Source organism: Ranitomeya variabilis, chromosome 7, assembly GCF_051348905.1.
Source record: "Ranitomeya variabilis isolate aRanVar5 chromosome 7, aRanVar5.hap1, whole genome shotgun sequence".
NCBI classification, from domain to species: domain Eukaryota; kingdom Metazoa; phylum Chordata; class Amphibia; order Anura; family Dendrobatidae; genus Ranitomeya; species Ranitomeya variabilis.
In genome coordinates this window covers 226288797-226308714 of record NC_135238.1, presented here as the reverse complement: position 1 = coordinate 226308714, position 19918 = coordinate 226288797, and the positions used below count along the sequence as shown (strand labels likewise).

General features: G+C 39.9%; 1 protein-coding gene across 5 annotated transcripts in view; it reads right to left on the bottom strand.

The window, feature by feature from the left end:
* LRP1B (LDL receptor related protein 1B) overlaps positions 1–19918 on the bottom strand; it is a 1636337-nt gene that overhangs the window by 549398 nt on the left and 1067021 nt on the right. For all 5 annotated transcript variants that reach the window (XM_077273024.1, XM_077273022.1, XM_077273019.1 and 2 more), the window contains exons 28-29: positions 12200–12331; positions 1527–1754 (exon numbers count right to left, since the gene is read on the bottom strand). In XM_077273024.1, the coding sequence (XP_077129139.1) occupies positions 1527–1754; positions 12200–12331 (360 nt within the window). The remainder of the gene's footprint in view (positions 1–1526; positions 1755–12199; positions 12332–19918) is intronic.

Below are 19918 nucleotides of genomic sequence, written 5' to 3'. Positions count from 1 at the left end.
AGGAAGTCCACCTTTTCGAACATGCCAAAATATTTATCGGTGGATAAGTACAAAACACAGTGCAAAAAGATGCATAAAACATTTATGTGTTCCATGTACGTAACATTCTTATTCATGATGACTCATGATTAAGGGTGTTATGCACCTGAAACATGTAGATGTTTAACCATGTCTCTATCATGATATTTTAACTTTTTGCACCGCTCTTTGTAACTATCCACCAATAAATATTTCTGCATGTTCGTGAAGTTGGACTTCCTTTCTCTTCATTGGACTTTCTGTGTCAAGGCATAGACTCCGCTTCTGCTCCGAACTGTTAGATGATCACATGAGCTGGATACACTCCCCTTTTCATCACTTCTCATTTAACCCTGCCACAGCCAATTTTTAAAATTTTTGCACATTCATTTTCCCGCCTCCATTTCAAAGTTATTTTTCCATCAATATATTCATATAAGGGCTTGCTTTCTGGTGGATGAATTGTAATTTTGAATGATACCATTCATTTTACCATTTAATATACTGAATAATGGAATAAATTTCCGAGTGCCATGAAGGTGAAAAAATGTGAAAAAAATAAAAAAAATTCTTGTGGATTTTGTTTCAAGGGTGTACATTGTGTGGCAAAAAATTACCAGGAAACATGAATTTACAAGTCAGTATAATTACTTCAACATCAAACTTGGATATGAAGATTCTTTTTATTTAAGTTGTGAAAAAATTTGAAGATTTGTACAAAGAAGAAAAAAAAAGTTACAAATATTGGATTGTGTCATCGTATTATAAGAAATTTAACTTTTTTTGTCTTTCAAATGAGCGCTTTATCTTTTGCATTCACACAAGTTTGGGGTACATTTGATATTTTGATCACTTGATTGCATTTCTTCCTGTAGCTGCTTTGACCAAAAAACTTTGATTCTGGATATTTCTGCATGACATTTACCATAGCGGTTAATTAATTTTCTATTTTGTAGATAGGGCTTTCACAGATGTAGCGATATCAAACATGCCGATTTCTTTCTTTTTGTTTATTTTTACAGATGGAAAGGTGAGTTATTTGAGTTTGCATCTCTTTTTTATTTTATATTTTTAAAACCTTTTTTATATTTTTTGCTTATTTATCTAGTTTGATTGCTTGCAATACTTTCATGTGGCAGTGTATAGTCAAAATAACATACTCCTACGAAGACTAGTCTTCATAGGAGCACTAAGATGGCAGCCATTGGGACTTTAGCATACCCCCGGCTGCCATGATAACCGACGGGCACCCCCGGCAATCATGTGGTGTGGGGAGGGGTGATGGGAGCTTGTGCGCATTGGCAATTGCACCATTTAAATGCCGCTATCAGTATAAAACAGCAGTATTGCAAGGTTCAATAGCAATAATTAGAGGGAGCTTAGCTTCCAGCTATTTCATATACAGATGTCAGCTATGTAACACAGTCAGCTTCTTCCAGGTATGGTGCGGGCTCAGCTCCTTCAAAAAAAACAACCCCAAAAACCCAACATGAAAACTGTCGAAATACCTCCTGAAATCACATTCTCCAGTCCCGTTCCATTTATGAAAGCACGCTTGATTGTCTGGGTTTTTACATCAGTCCAATATATTCTCTCCTCTACGGCATCAAAGTCAACCACGGTGACGTCATCAATATCCGGGACAGTAAAAGCTGTAATGAAGTTGAAATATGGGTTGTCGATGTCTACTCCTCGTATCTCTGACCTTCTTGCATAGATCAGGAATTTTTTCATCTCTGAAAAAAAAAAAATATATTATATGAAACTTTTGCATGTTTATCACTGTTTAAGGAAATGAACACATTTGTCAGACGGGAAATTGTATCGTTGCTATGTAGCAAATATGCAATTATGAGTGAAGATCCAATGCTGATCTTCATATTTTGTATGTTATATTAATGTCAAGGTTATTTTCCTAGCTTTTAATACTGATGACCTAATTATAGGATAATTCATTAATATCAGATGGGTGGTGGGCAGGATTATGTTCCAGCACTTCTATAAGCTTATTAAAGGGGCCACGTTGCACTGGAAATGTTACAGCTCTGTACATTGTGCAGTGGCCATAAATGAGAGATTGCATTAAAATCCATGAGAGGAACACTAAGAGGATCTGCACACAATGTAGTTTTCAGGTGCAATCTACCTACCTGAAAAAAATGCTAAAAAATGCCAAAAAGAATGTACATAAGCAAAGCAATGTAAAAGTGACTTGCTGTACTCATGCTCATTTTTGGGGACTTGTTAACTACCTTAGATCTAAGGGGTAAGGTTCCTCCTTGTGTAGAGTGACATGCTAGGTCTGACATGCCAGTATGATTAGACTTAAAAGCTTTGCAAGCTCTTCTGGGGCATTAAATATGCAAATCATCTCTTCAGAGAAGAAGATGACTTGAAATATAGTCCCACCTAATGGAAGTAACAATCCTACAAGTCAATATCGACCCTTTAGTGAGCCTTGCCACATGACTTATGATAAAAGCCAAAGTCAAATCAGAATCGCAATTTGCTGGGGAGAAACCTTGCCCCTTAGATCTTAGTCTTCGCCTCTCACTTAGCTAAATCAGTTCTCATACTTTGCACTGACGAGGGGCAATGCCCCGAAACACCGAGTCTGAAAATTGAGATTCTGATTTGACTTTTATCCTAAGTCACATTGCAAGACTCGTTAAGGGGTCGATGTTGAGTTGTAGGATTGCTGCTTCCAATAGGTGCGCTAGAGTTCAAGTTCTCTTCCTCTCTGAAGAGACAATTTGCTTATTTAACTACCTTAGGCTTCCAAAGTAGTTAAAAGAAGAGCTTCGAACATTCTTAAGGTGGATTTTTCCTAGAACTTGATCACTATTTTTACATACAGTTTAAGAAAATAGCCGGTGTACACATGCCCTTACTTTGGCACTTTTCTCTTTCCATTGCAAAATCCTTTCCAATTTTTGGACTTTCTCCTTTTTTAGGCCTACAAATATGTATACAAGTTAGCAATGGACAGAAAGCTGCCGATTTTACAGGCAGATTTACACTGGTAAAATTTGCAGTGGAATAAAATAGCAGGCAAGTGAATGGGGTTTTAAAACTCTTGTGGCACAACTAGATCTGTGATTTGGATTATAAAAATCATAGCTTGTCAAATCTATTTAATATTTTCTCTGCAGTTCTGACAACTTTTAATGTAACAAGCTTGAAATGTATGATGAATCTGCACATGATATAAAAGTGCTGTAATCTGGCAGCAGATTTTCGTATGTACCTGGACAATGTCCACTTTTCAATAACCCTCTTTTCAACAGCTTTCTTTAAGCTGTGACCACATCATATTAAAACTGCATGGGCTGTCCATTCGTGGGCTGCCCCATTTATTGGCTGTCCCTCCCTCACTGTCCATGTAATACAAGGTATCGAGCAACTGTATATTACACACAAAGGTTCGTTGAGGCACCCAATGCTTTCCCCATTTCAGCCATGTGATATGATTGCCTTGTATTTAGCTGTTGATGATATACCTTGATAGGTTGTATATCTTTTGATATCTGATTTTTTTTTTTGCTACATTTTGTCTTTTTCACTTAAGTAATCTGTACTTATCTGTCATAGAAAACATTAAGATCCATAACACAGCTCCAGTTGAGGGGAAATTCACCCCCCAACCAAATTTCAAGGAGACAGAGCTTGCAATCTAGGCCTCCCTGACATAGAATTAAACAGCGGACATAGACAAGTGAAGAAGTTGAGTATAGCTTGGAAGTGATAAATCTAATTAAAATTCCTTTTGAAGCCCAGATCCTCATCCCCTGCTGTGCCCAGGTGACTAAAAAGGATATATTTTGTGGGGAAACAGCCAAAGAGTCTAAGGTTTGAAAGGAAAGTAAGTTAATATCTAACTATTGTTACCTCAGCGGAAACCATACATCTGCAGCCCGTCAATTCGGTGCCGATGGGACGTTATGAATATTGGGGTTTGTATAGATCTGATATGGATGAGTGGACATTTTCAACTTCTGGACTAATCCGGGAAGCACGTGCATATTTTCTCCTAACTGGGACACTTGCCTATAAGCCCCAAATCAATAGTGGTTAGATTGATGGCACCAACCATGTCATGTTTTCTATCTATGGAAATCTAAATTCCTGGCAAAAAATATGACCGCAATATCGAACGTCTGTAACCTTCAAAGACAAGGATATCTCAAAAGTTGATAATTTCAAAAAATTCTGAAGGGCTGAGAACATCCCACAACCTGGCCCAAATGAGGTCATCAGGGGGTGTGTGTGCATGCAACTTAGGTGCTGATAAAATGACAAGGCGAATTATGACCTGTGTTCCAGCTAGAGATTCATATCAGTGTATGCACAATCCCATTTACTGGATGTTTCCAATTGAAGTGCTCTCCTTCTTGATTAAATGTGGAGATTCCCTAGCAACCAGGCAACCCCCACATGTACTCAGGCTGGCTAGCAGCTGCAAATCATTCAGCTGCTGCAATGAAAACTAAATCTCCGAGCAGTCATAAATACTCGGAGGTCACCCAAGCGTGCTCTGGAAAACCCGAGCAACGACTCCACTCACTCATCACTAGTAAATACATCTTCCTAACTTCTTGTTTTTCATCTTTATCTGCCCTTCCTGGGCTCTATAAAGTCAGAGTTGTCAATCAGTGAAGTCAAGGGTGGTGGAGATGCACTTAAATGTTTGGCCACACCAAGAATGCACCGAGTGCCTGTAATTAGTTTGTAAAGTCATTTTGTGCCGACAGACTCCCTTTACAGAAGGAGGTTGGATATTTTTTCTATAAGCATTGTTTTGCAAATCCCACTTATTGTGCGTTAAAATAAAAATTTCACACTGGGAATTAAAATTGAAATGAACATTGTCTTACATAATAGCTTAGTGTAAAACTATAGGATCAAATATTATCAAATAAGACATGCTGTTAGCAAAAAAAAATACTGTATTTATACATGATTTTTTTTTAGTCTACAAATAACAGCTGTGTATCCATCAGTGGAAACCACATTTAATATTAACCAAAAATGAGGCTATTTGTGTAGTTATCGTAAACAGCAGAAGCTTCAAATTGGCGACTATAGGAAAATAAGCATGACAACCTGGGATTTGTGCCTGTGAGCTATGAACGGTGAGGAATGGATAATACGAGTGGCAGAAACCTGGCTGAAATATTTACTCTGCCCTGTTAGATTCTAAATATAACCCAACAGCAAAAGCCAAATTGGTTCATCTAATTTTTATTGCGCTTCACAAAAATACTAAAATAAATGAATATTAAAATAAACTTTAACGTTACTTAATAATAAAGTATAAAAATGAAGAAAAGAAAAGTTATCCAATCAGCATGAATAAGGTAAAAGGAAAGTGACAACACTCATCAACAAAGTTGATAAATTAGGAGAAAATGTGGCATTAGAGAAATTGCTGAAGGTTGTTTTCCGCATAACTGTGTTGCCATTATTTGCACCAAATGTATCAAAGCATTGCACAATGTTGCAATTCCAGAACCTGTTTTACTGCTACCTGTTGTTACTTTGCACAGCTAACCATGCCCACTATACCAATCACTTCATAAATATTTAGGGCATCATAAAATAGAGAAATATTGCTCGTTTCTGCACATAGATGACATGCAACATTGTCTTTTTGATGCTGTCCCCAAAATTTTGATGAATTCCATCTTTAGGGTTTGGGTACACGTCATCTTTTAAAAAAAGAAAACGACATTGTTCCATCTTTTGATGCCTCTTTTAACTACATCACATTTCGGAAACGGTAAAGTGGTTAAAAGAGATACTATGTTTATCTTCTGAGTTGAAAGTATTTAGAAACGATACCACTAGCAGAGCCATCACAAAACCAGAGAGGTTGCTTCGGGAAAAAGACCACCAGCTTTTTCCTGAAGCAGCTTCGCTTAGGAAAATCTTGACCGTTAGATTTAGGATGTAATGTGTCCATACTCTTAGTGCTTTTAGCAGCAACTGTCACTTTTGGAGTCAGTATGCTTATTTATTTATATGTTACAGGGAATTTGTGAGCAGAATTTTGCTATTAAACCTGAGAGTAGCACAATATAGACCAAGACAGCCTGATTCCAGAGATGTGTCACTTACTAGTCTCTGTGCTGCAATTCCAACACAACCAGTGTTTTATCAGCAAGAGATTATCACTACAGGACTAGGACTCCCATGCAGGCCAGTCTAGCTGATCTGTGTAACTCCACCCCTACCACTGATTGGCAGCTAATCGACAGTGTACAAAGGAAGCTGCCAATCAGTTTGGAGAACAGAGTTATACACAGCTCAGCTTTCTAAACACTGCTATATTAGAGGAAACAGGGACTGTATCAAAAATGCACCAAGCAGTCCAGACCAAGCAGTCCAGTAAGTGACACATCGCTGGAATCAAGCTCTCGCCCACTACTTTATGCTGCTTTTAGATAACAGCTAAATGGACAGATTCCATTTACTTATTGGATATTTCACAAAATTTCTCAATCTTTTGGGAATATCAGCTATGCTTACACAGTACATTCTTTTGGCATATTTTGAGTGGCTCCACTTTGAAAAACAACAGAACAACTCAAAAATGCTCAAAAGAATTGCCCTACCTGTTTCCATTGAAAAATCAAGTATTCAGATTTTTGGGTGTCTTTTAAAAGGTTCAAGCTCTCAAAGAGGCTAAGCATTTAAACAAACTGACATAACAATTCATTAGCTGGGAAGAGGAAACTAAGAGGCGCGCCTGTGTGATACCGCTACCTGTAGGTGAGGATAAACGGGAGGACTGGTCACTCACCTGGGCGGGCAGTGAGTGGCACAATTCGGTGGAAAAGTGAACTTGATTCTAGTATATGGCTGCTGCTCCAGCCGATGAACTCACACCCGATGAGTGGAGGGCATACTAAATGAAGGAAAATAGAGGGACGGTGGATCTAAAGCACTGACAATGTCAAAAGTGATTGTAGGTAGTGAAGATAGAAAACTGTTTATTCTTGCAATGCGTTTCGGAGAAAAGTATGCTGCCTGGAGAAAGAGTAAATTCTACTCCGAAACGTGTTGCAAGAATAAACAGTTTTTTTCTCACCGCGAGGCTTCATTTTTGTGAGCATTAGCAAATATTACCGTATATACTCGAGTATAAGACGAGATTTTCAGCCCATTTTTTTAGGCTGAAAGTGCCCCTCTCAGCTTATACTCGAGTCATTGTCCCAGGGGGTCAGCGGGGGAGGGGGAGCAGCAGCTGTCTAATCATACTCACCTGCTCCCGGCGGGTCTCTGCATGTCCCTACTTCTCTGATGGTCTCTGGTGCCAGCATAGGCGTGGAGCGCATGATCATTACTTTAGTGAGCTGTACCAGTGATCACTGAACACAGGAACAACTGCCGGCGCCAGAGACCATCGCATCGGAGAAGCAGGGACCATGCCAGGAGGGTGAGTATAACGTGGGAGGGTGAGCTTTGCGATATTCACCTGTCCCAGTTCCACTGCCGGGCAGTGTCTTCCGCATCCTCTGGCTGTGACGTTGAGATCAGAGGGCGCAATGACATGTTTAGTGTGCACTCTGCCCTCTGCCTGAGCAGTCACTGCAGAGACCCGGAAGACCCAGCGGTGGTGGAACGGGGATAGTTGAATATCGCAAGTGCCGGTATCCCCAACTGCTCAGGATAAGAGCTGAGTATGTCTTTTTTTTTTAATCGCAGCAGCAGCATATGGGACATAATATTCTGTGGAGCATCTTATGGGACCATAATCAACCTTCTTGCAGCATTATATGGGGCACATTTTCTATGGAGCATCGTATGGGGCCATAATCGACCTTTGTGCAGCATTATATGGGGCAAATATTTCTATGGAGCCTCTTATGGGTCCATAATCAACCTTTATGCAGCATTATATGGGGCACATTTTCTATGGAGCATCGTATATGGGGCTAAGGGGCGTCCAATTAAAGGTGTAGGTAGAAGTCTGTCAAGTGTTCGTGATGCCACCTGTGGTGTTTGGTCAGGGTGACCGACACTCCTAGGGGTCCGCTGGGGTGATGGAATGGCAGCTAGATGGTATACCTTCCCACAGGTGAAGTATGTCCCCAGGGCTTCCCTCAAGGTGTAAATGGTAATGGTGTAGGTCGCAGTAAATAACGAGGACACAGGGTTGCAGTCTCTTTACCTTTTACTGTAGACTTCAGCATCCACAATCCAGAGCACTGCTAACAGGGCAAACTGAGACCGGCCGGTCTGAAGGCACCGCCAGAGTTCCCTTTACAGGTGGAAATCAGTAGCCTTCCTACTATTCTTGTGTGTTGTAGTGCCTCCCTGCTGAGCACCACGGGATAATCCTCACAACTCTTGTATAGGTTTCTGATGTTCATTCTCTCTCTCCGTCCCCCAGATGGTTTGGATAGGACGCACCCGTATGACGGGGTAGGCCTGGAGCTATTTTATAGGGACCCTAGAGACGCCCCTCTCCCACAATTGCCTCCGTTGTCTGCTTAGGTGAAAAGGTGAGACAGCCAACCTAAAGTTAACTGCCCGGCCGTGGTTGGAGTAGTGCGTAGAGTCACTACTCCCTCGGTATTCCGGTCACCGGCTACGCGCCTCAGAAGGATGTTGCCACGATCTTAGGGCACGACTCCTCCCGGTATTATCTCCTTTGTGCTATGTCTGTGATCTCGTTTTCTCACTTCTCCACAATATACTCTGCTTCTTGTCCTTTCTTAGGATACCGCTGCAAGGTAGTGCAGGCGTGGTTCCGTAACAATCTGTCTCTTGCTAGGCCACTGTCAGGATCCCACCCCTGACAGAGACCCCCCTGAATCTTCCCCCGCAACACCCTCTCTCACAGGATGTTGCCTGGGCAAAACCCAGTCAGCTTCTCCCTAACTTCCTATCCAACCCCCAGTTTTACCAGAGTGTGAGGAGTGGCCTAATACATAGCACCTTTTGCTCCCCCTGGTGGCTGGAGTGTGAAGTGTAGTGTATGCCTGTGATACCTTGTCAGGTGAACTCCTTTAGTGCAATCAGACGTAACATCACTCCCCTTAGTGGCAGAGCGTCATTAGTGCAACGACCAGGACTCTGGGGCGCTGCACATACGGTAACCAAAAACGGTGGTGTAAAAAAAGGCAACTTCCGGAAACAACCAGAATATGCTACAGTATAAAAAATGATGGGGCTTACAAACCACCAGAAAGCACCAGAAATAGGAGCGATCCTTTAAGCGTCTTACTCTTCACCTCTAAGATGTGTTTTGATCACCAAAAATAGATGTAGTTTTACCAAAACCTTAAACCAACACAGTCCAATACCATCCTTGCGTTCTTAGTGATACAGTGTATCACGATATTACATCATGGTTAGAGTATCCCTTAAAGCTTAATACATGTACTTATTTTAGTACTCTTTTAAAACATTTTCTGCAAAAAAATATATAGCACAATACCTTAGTAAAAATAATGTGTCTTAGTTTTCTAATTCTTGATTTTTTTTAAATCAAATTTTCTTTAATAAATGAAACTTTTGCTGTTTGACCTTATTCTGTACAAGCAGGCTACAAATTCCATCCAGTGTTTCACAATGACAGTCAATAAATATACAACTTTTTTCAGGAATAGTGAGATGAATTGATGCAGAAGCCATAGTTTTATCACTGTCATTGTAAAGCCAGTACACCGGGCATTATAAAGCATTATTAGCATAGCAGAGATAAGGTCAGCGACATCTGCAGAGAATGCAACCTTGGGACCTACTCTCTGCAACCTGATTGACACAAACTAATGATGTTAGGTTTTCCCATTCCATTGACTCTCTGCTGACAAAATTGCAGGAGAAATGATGAATATATTTTTCTTTATTTTAGAGGAATTTACTTTAACAGTAAAGCCTTGTCGTGGTAAACCTATACATTGTGTTTTAAATGGGGCGATGGGGTGTCCAGAATTATTATTATTATTTTTTTTAATAAAGGGTTTAAAAAAACACAAGAATATACAATACACTAAACAATCTCTACTGCTCCCACTCTACGGTGACCTGCCTTAGCCAATGATTGGCTGAATGAGTATTTCTTTTGCCAATTCTGATGCTTCAAGATGGGACCAAGAAGATAGGCATGGTCGCCACTGCTCGATACTCAATTAAGAATTTGGGTGCTCGAGTATTGAGCAGTGCCGAGTATCGCAGTCTTTGGCTCCCTGTAATCACACAGCACTGAAGCCAAGAATTTCCCTGCTTGAGGTCCAGGTACGCCTCCGTCAGCCAGTCTCTCTCTCGGTGTCTCTCTCTCTTCTTTCTCTCTCTTCTCTCTCTCTATCTCGTCGAGTACGGGTCTCTCGTTCAAATGTTTGACTGCATCATTGACTTACATTATACTCGGTTCTCGAGGCGAGCACCCGAGCACTCCGATGTGCTCGATTTGAGTACCAAACACCCAAGCGGTTGACTTCACTATTAAAGACCGGTAAGGACTGGGTAAGTACTTAAAAAAGGAGCCATAGGGGGGAACAGTGAAATTGATTATTTGCTACTTTTTTAAACGTTCTCCGATTGCAGCCAATTTTTATTTTTTGCATCTCCGAATTTTTCTGCCTTTTTCAGAATCATAACTTTAATTTTTCCAATGACTTTGTCATATGAGAGCTTGGATTCTGTGAGATCTGTTGTAGATTTGAATTAAACCATTAATTTTGCCATTTAAGGGACTGGAAAACATGAAAATAACTTACAAGTGTGATGAAATGGCAAAAAAAAAAATTGCAAATCCGCTTTTGTTATTTGGATTTTTTTTCTTGGCATCCATTGTGTGGTAAAAATGACTTTAGCATGGTTCCACAGTTCAGTATGATTACAAACCTGTATCTAGTTTTATTTAATTTAGTGGTAAGAAAATGAAATTTTAAAAAATAATCATTTGTGTCACCATTTTCTGAAGTCAATATTTTTTTCCTATTTTTCTAGTCATAGAACTGTGTGAAGGCTTGTCTTTTATGTGGCAATCTGTTATTTGTATTGATACTATTGTTTTTTTTTACTGCACTTTTCACCAAAATGGCAACTTTGATTTTTTTTTCTACTTTACGTTGTTTACCATGTGGGTTAAATGATTTAATATTTTGATAAATTGGATTTTTTTAAAATGCGGCAATATCGAATAAGTTAATAAGTTTACATGTTTATAAAAAATTATCTAATGGGGAAAGGATAGTAGTTTGAATTTCACGTACTTTTTACATTTTGTTTTACTTTTTGCTATTTTTAGTCCCCTCAGGGGACTGGAACTTGAGATTGTCCAATCATTTTTCCTATATCTTGCAATGTAACTATTTATTGCAGTTTGTAAATAAAATACCAGTATCCAATGTGGCTATGCCTATGGCTAGGTATCAGAGGAGTGCCAACAGGGCACTCGTGGGGGTCTTCAGCAGACCTTAGCAATAGGTCAGTACTCTTGGGGCTGATGGGCACCCAGAAAGGTTCACTCCTAGGACCCCATATCTTAAATGCTTGCTGCCTTAAATGCCTAATACACTGCACATACTCCATCATAGTGAATGGAAGAACTGCAGTTGCATCCAGGCCCTGGAGTCCAAAGTCCCTTTGACCCTTAGAAAAATGGCCAATACTATGAAAGATCCATGATCGTTGGGGGCCCTGTTGGAGATTTTGCATTGAGGCGCATGAGCTTCAGCTTGTGCCATTGTGTGTGCCTCCATGTTTAAATGGTGGCATGCTTCAATTTTTGTCTTATTTTTTGCATCGAAAAATGAATTCCTGCATCAGGTCAGTATATACTGTAGAGCAGAGGTGTCAAACTGCATTCCTCGAGGGCCGCCAACAGGTCATGTTTTCAGGATTTCCTTGTATTGCACAGGTGATAATTTAATCACCTGCACAGAATGATTCCAGCACCTTGTGGAATGCTAAGGAAATCCTGAAAACATGACCTGTTGGCGGCCCTCGAGGAATGCAGTTTGACACCTCTGCTGTAGAGAGCTTTTTTTCTAATCATATAATGTGGTTATGTTGGATATTAGGAATGTTTGATCAAAATGTAACATTTATTTGGGAAAAGCGAGGACAAAGGTGACAAAGCAATGAGAATAAAAAAGATGATGTAACCTTCAAATAACTAAAAACACAAGTTTTCACCTTGTTTAATTTTCAAATAAAAATTTCTTACCCCGACAGGTCCTTTTATCAGGAGATAATTTCATCAGATGAGGACAGGCACAAGCGGCGGTTCTGTTAAAATTTATCAAGCACAAATGGGAACATGGACCCCTCCCGTTACCAACTGCACAGGGATTAGGAGCTGAAAAGACAAACAAAAAATCCAGTTTATGCTATTTATTTCACTTTTATTAATTCTCCTTTATCCAACAATATTGCAAACACATGGCCGAACAAATAATATTTAGCTTTTTACATATTAAGTATTCATAGATTATTTTTCATCCTCCATAAATGGAGGCAACAATGTATTTTATTTTGCATTTATATTATGAGAAAATATAATTTTACAGATTCTAGCAGCATTGATAATGTAAACGGCATCCACCCAGAAAAATTACTTCTGAAACATCCATGAGTCACTATGCTTTGTTAAAGGAATTTTTCGGTTTCAGTTTTAATTTTTAATAGACAAAATTTGTCATTATTTCTTTATATTATTAATGTAGTGATAGAAGAATATGTAAGAAAATGAAATATATTTTGGAGAATGTTGTGGACCTGCTCTGTGTAATGTGCAGAGATCCCTGTGCAGAGAGGGAGGAGCATCTGACTTACTCCCAAATGTCAGTGGTGTGAACTTCTTTTATTTTATATTTATGATAGTGGCGTTATTTTACATTGTAATTCTGCTCTCTGATGATAAGATTACAGCACAAGCTAAAAAAGTAATGTCTCCAAAATATCAAATGTCAGCCTGTCTTAGCAGAGAAAGTGAGAACTGCAGTATTTCAAGTTTCCACTTTAATATTGATACTGCCAATGACAAACACAAGCACCAGAATTAAAATATATTAACATAAGAACAGAATAAACAGTTTCTCATTAAACATTCCTTTAAATGGTTATTTTTTTTAAAAAACAGACCTTATTAAATGTCTTTTTTTTTCCCCTGGTATGTTTAAAAAAAGTTCTACAGCCTTTTCCAATTGATGGCTTATCCCTAGGGCAGGCAATAGAGATGGACTGAGCAGCAGGCAAAATTCCATTTTGCCTGTTTGCACTTTTTTTTTCCCCAGGAAATTTGATTTCCAGAGAAATTATTCCTTCCAAATTTAATGTCCTGAGGTCACTACAGAGGTAAAATAAACGTAATATATAGAAAAATTTAAAAAATCTTTAGAATCAATGTACTTCTCTCCATTCCCTCCGCTTCTCGATGTCAACTGTCCGGTCATTGATGCATCTACTGTTCCCCCGTTGCTCATGCTGGAATCCCCTGTCCTTTCACACTCGGGACTTATAGCTTTCATGGGGCACTGGAGCATGTGCAGAACCCTCCCTGGCAACTCAAGCCTGGGACTTCCAGATATCATGTAGCCCTGGTGGGTTCTGTGCATGCTCCCAGCCTAGCGTGAGAGGCCCAGGGATCACAGCATGAGCAGCAGCAATCAGATAATACGAAAAGGACCAGATGGGTGGCTTTGAGTTGCGGTAGGGGTGGAGAGGTGAGTGGTGAGGTAAGTGTAAAGATTTTTTTAACCTTTTGATGACCCTTTATGGCTCAGTAAAATAGTGGCCAACAGCTGCCATTTTTCTAGATCTGCACAGAAGCGAATTAGAAAAAAAAATAATTTGGGGTTAATCGGATTTTCTATACTGCCCAAGTAAAATTCAATTCCACTCAAATTTATTTGCTCATCTGTATTAGACAACCAATATTAGATTAATGGGGTCTGACAATTGGCACCCCCTCTTGTTAGCTATTTGAAAAGGCTGCGGTGCTCACATGAATGATGCAGCCTTTTAAATGTTTACAGCAGCTTGTTGGCCGGTTCGTACTTGCTTGTTCTGCACTTTTCACATCGGAGAAGCAAAGTATTGCAGCATTGTACTATTGACTTCAATACGCTGCAGCCTCCTCAACAAAATGACAGGAAGGGATGCCAAAATATGGATCTCCACCGATCTATTATTGATAGCCTACTCTATAGATAAACTATCAATTTAAAAAGGCTGAATAACCTTCTTTAATAGATAACATAGAATTTGTATTCTCTTAAATTGGCCATCTCATAACATCCAGTGTATTTGAAAATCATGTTGCGCAATTTAACCCCTTTCTGACCTCGGATGGGATAGTACGTCCGAGGTCAGATACCGCTCTTTGATGCAGGGCTCCGGCAGTGAGCCCGCATCAAAGCTGGGACATGTCAGCTGTTTTGAACAGCTGACATGTGCCCGCAATAGCGGCGGGTGAAATCGCGATTCACCCGCCGCTATTAACTAGTTAAATGCCGCTGTCAAGCGCAGACAGCGGCATTTAACCGGCGCTTCCGGCCGGGCGGCCGGAAATGAGCGCATCGCCGACCCCCGTCACATGATCGGAGGTCGGCAATGCTTCTGAATAGTAACCATAGAGGTCCTTGAGACCTCTATGGTTACTGATCCCCGGCAGCTGTGAGCGCCACCCTGTGGTCGACGCTCATAGCACACCTGCATTTCTGCTACATAGCAGCGAACATCAGATCGCTGCTATGTAGCAGAGCCGATCATGTTGTGCCTGCTTCTAGCCTCCCATGGAGGCTATTGAAGCATGGCAAAAGTAAAAAAAAAGTAAAAAAAAAAAAAGTGAAAAAAAAAAATATATAAAAGTTTAAATCACCCCCCTTCACCCCATTCAAAATAAATCAATAAAAAAATAATCAAACCTACACATATTTGGTACCACCGCATTCAGAATCGCCCGATCTATCATTAAAAAAAAAGCATTAACCTGATGTCTAAACGGCGTAATGAGAAAAAAATTTGAAACGGCAGAATTACTTTTTTTTGGTCGCCACAACATTGCATTAAAAAGCAATAATGGGCCCTCAACCGACCCCAGATCATGAAAAATGGAGACGCTACAAGTGTTGGAAAATGGTGCAATTTTTTTTTTTTTTTTAGCAAAGTTTGGGATTTTTTTTCACCACTTAGATAAAAAATAACCTAGTCATGTAAGGTGTCTATGAACTCGTACTGATCTGGAGAATCATAATGACAGGTCAGTTTTAGCATTTAGTGAACCTAGCAAAAAAGCCAAACAAAAAACTAGTGTGGGACTGCACTTTTTTTTCAATTTCACCCCACTTGGAATTTTTTTCCTGTTTTCTAGTACACGACATGGTAAAACCAATGATGTCGTTCAAAAGTACAACTCGTCCTGTCAAAAATAAGCCCTCACATGGCCAAATTGATGGAAAAATAAAAAAGTTATGGCTCTGGGAAGGAGGAGAGCGAAAAACGAACACGGAAAAATGGAAAATCCCAAGGTCATGAAGGGGTTAAGTGATCACTATCGTACATTATATGAAAAAATAAAGGTATTAGATGGCAACATTACGTAAATATAAAGGATATAGACCTGTTGCCCATATGGCGAAGTTTATCAAAGCCAGATCGTTATAAGTCAATAACAACTGAGATGTGGAAACCACAAGGAAACGACCAAAACTGGACCAATAAAGTGCATAAATAATCTTTATTTATAATACAAACATTAAAAATCATAACAATAATCAGGCAATGACGACACAAGGTGTAAACATGGTGAAAGACACCTGCAGAAAGCTGTTACTGTGCAAAAAAGACCTGCAGACCGGAACGCAACTGGCTCCCAAAATATTAGAGATGTAGCTATAGGGGATACCACACCCGAGTGCTTGCTATAACAATGAGGTACATAAAGATATCAAACCATATCCTGGGATGTATGTACTGAAGTACACTATATTACTATATTTCCACCCCACTGGGTACGCCCTATACTACTCCTCAGGATATACACACAGGTAACAATGTACCATTGTCATATAGACCTCACATGCAATTATGCCCCCATAGGTCACCATGACCCTACACGGTCAGAACATGTGTACAAAATATCAAGGCAAATGGCCAATATCCCAGTGTAGATTACCTCAAACAGGGGGGCACTCGAGTATAACCAGGTCCAGTCCGCACGTCAGCCCGACGCGCGTTTCAGAGCAGGAGCTCCTTCGTCAGGGGGCGTGTACATTATATGGTAGCTTCCAAATGAATAACATGGAAAAAAGACAGCACCTTTAAAGGCAACCTGTCATCAGGTTTTCCCCATATAAAGTACGGCTACCACCATTAAGGCCTCTTTTACAGCATACTAGAATGCAGTAAAAAAAGTCCCCAATCTATTCTGCAGATCCCTAAAAGACTTTTTATTATATTCACAAATGGCGCATTCGGTCAGATGGGCATCTCTGGTCTTGATCTGGCACCTCATCTCTTTCTTCTATTTTCATCCTCTTTTCCTGCTTTGTGTGGATGACGCGTCCTACATCATCCACACAGTGCTCCCCAACCACAGTCCTGTGCAAGTGCAGCCCTGTATGCCCTGCCGAGTACTGTAATGGGCATGCTCCAGCTAAGGCCAAAGAGCACCGATGACCAGTAAGTAAAGCCTGCGCATGCGCACTACAGTACTTTGCTTTGCAGTTGGCAGGACAGAGAGAAGTACGATGGTGCAGGAGCGTGATTGAGGGAAGTGTGTGGATGATGTAGGATGCATCATCCACATGAGCGGAGAAGTAGGACGGCAAATAGAAGAAGAGAGACGCCCATCAGACTGGACTGCACAGTGCATGGGTATAATAAAAGATCTTTTTGGGGCTCTGCAGAGTGGATTGGGACCTTTTTTAGCATGTCGTAAAAGATGCCTTAACGGCGGTGGCTGTACTTTATATGGGGAAAACCTGGTGACAGGTTCCCTTTTAGCATGACGGGAACTTTCTCTCGAGCACTGCATTACTCCCAGATTACTAATGCATTCATTGTACATTGCTAAGACGAATAAGAAAAGTAAGTGACCGCTATTACTAACACCAGCTTAAATGATCCTTTCCTGCATGGAAAACATCATGGATCTGAACAGGGTCAAACTGGACTTGATTTAATCTCAATATTTTCATTTTGCATATTTATTATTCACTTGATGAAAATTTTATTTTTATATATACACATTTGGTTCAAAAAATATTTATTGTTTTGGACGGAACAGATACAATAAACGTTTTTCTACATTCTCTACCATTATAACAGATCAATATGTTCTTCAGATTCAGAATCATAGGTAGAAAACATAATTACTATTTGTCCATGTGAAGCCTCTTTATAATTTATTGGACCAGCAGGTATAATGATATTGGACACTGGGTGGCCATGTTGTTGTTGAACGCTTGACAATTTAGATTCACTATTCTTCGTTGTGTTGGGACCATTGAGCCTTTTGCAACTTACAGTTTATTTTATTGTGGTTACGGCAATTTCCTTAAAATTCTAATCTCGGAATGATGGTAATTTCTGCTATTCCTGTCTCTATGTGTTTATATTTGTTTTCAAAACATCACATTATCCCATTCTAAAGAAAGACGGCTCCCGAGGAGGAATTCTTAGGGAACTTGCAAATTACTGCATTAAATATACAAAAACGTGAGCTGTCGATGTAATAGGAACTGGAGCTTAATCAGCGAGCATCATTAAGAGATCACATTTAACAAATCCGTACCATGGTATGTAGCATCTCCTATAATGTTACTTTTAGCTATATCATTAGTGACGTGCAATGTTTACTGAATAGACAACTAATTTTTTCTATACTAATCCTATAATTATTTTCATTGAGGTTAAGGGTTATTCTCAACTGGGAAAATTATCATCTAGATACCTGATAAAGGAGTTGTCAGCGGTGGATTTCCCGTAAGGCGAACCAAGGCCACGGCCTAGGGCACTGCAGTCAGGGAGGCGTATATCCAGTAGAAATAACAGCCTGATATTTACAAATTTTTCAATATCATATTGAAAGGGCCATATAAAATTCTGTTGTTTTTTTTAATTTACATGAATAAATTGAGAGGTACATTTACGTTGCCCATCTCTACAGCTTGCCCTGTCTTGCTCAGTCACAGGCAAAAAGCATTTCCTACTTCTCTCTCACACACTCAGCATAAACCTATTGTTAAAAGAAAATTCCAGATTGTTGTTACACTAGTGATTCCAAGTGAATCATTACACTCATATCGTTGACTACTACCTTTCTACTACCATCATTGATGCTGCAAAATACCTTGAAAGTGATGAAACCCCAAAATCAGGAACTCTAGCAGAAGCTGGAGGTATACTCATCAAGCTGCGAAGACTTGGAACAACGTTGATGGCACAGTTTTGGGGAACGGTGCTGCTCAGATTACACCTAGTGAACAAGCATGTACAAAATGTGGAAACTGATGTTTTGGAAGTTGCCGAAGTTCTCCAATCACTAGCAAAGTTCCTGATACAACTGCGAGGACAGTTTGATTTATATGAGGAAAAAGCTCTTAAAATTTCTTAAAATTATATGAGCACGATCAAAAGCGTTAAGATTCTCAGGAAACATCACTCTGAGACACGTGATGGTGAAATTCGTTTAAGCAGGCATGACAACGTTCGAATAATCAACGTTTCTAATCAACTTTTCGAAGGAGGGAGAAGAGGGCGCAGAACTATGTGCTTTAGCATAGGGTATAGAAATGGGTAAATATGGTCCAGGGAGAGTGGCAGATCACTAGAGATTCTGAAATGCCTTGTTAAAATGAAGTCATGGCTTCAAATACATGCCACCATTTATTATCTATGAGACTGCCAGAGATAGAAAATGAGAGGAGTGTGACCAATGACCCACTCCATCTGGGCATTTGATAACCTATTCTTGGGATCTGCAGGGATCCCAGTAGGCTGGACACCTAGTGATCAACAATAATCACCTATCCTTTGGCTTCCCAGTGGGAATAACTTGTTAAGTCTTAAAGAACTCCAATCAAATTGCCACTTTATGAGCCTAGTCTTTCTGTATCACTTCTGTAGAAACATGATTAAGAGTGATTTCCAACTGCACAAGTTATTTCATTGAATTATACTTTGATTAAAAATTGACCATATGAATGTGAAAAATGAAAAAAATGTCCGTAGATGCCTATGTTTATGCGTTTTTTGAGTTAATCATATGAGTTCCTTATGGTCTTGTTTAATCTATGGCTGTACAACTTTGTGGAAATCACAATGTCTTGAAAGCCAAGATACAAGTCCTTTTCTTTAATTTATGGCTGGAAGTTTTGAGGAAATCACAAAGTCATGAAAGTCAACATGTAAGTTCTTACGGAGTAGTGTTTTGCAACTCTAAGCATGCCCTGAGTGTTACAGGTTGTAAAAGTGTGCTGGAACTTGTAACTTCATAGAAACTGGATATCTGTGGACAGGATGTATAAAATGATCTAGCATATGTTCTTCTGTCAGAGACTTTTGTGCTCCTGTCCTAGAACTGGGCCTTGCTTCTCTCGCCCCCCTACCCTGGTCTGATAAACTCTGTTGTTCTTCAGGTCGAGCTTTACAGATGGTCTAGAGTGATCACATGTGATCATCCGCCTGGGCCTATATAAGGCTCACCAAGACACAAACCTGTGTCGTGATATTAAGAATTTAGTGTTCCTGAGTCCTATCTGCCTGTGGATTCCAGTACCTCTGCTACCTGTCTGTGGTCTCCAGGACCTCTTCTACCTGTCTGCAGTATTTCTGCTACATGGCAGCAGTCTGCAGGATGTCTTCTCTCTGCTTGTGAGTCCCAGTACCTCAGCTAGCTGTTACCAATCTCTTGTCCACCTGCAGTCTTCACTTCTTCTGC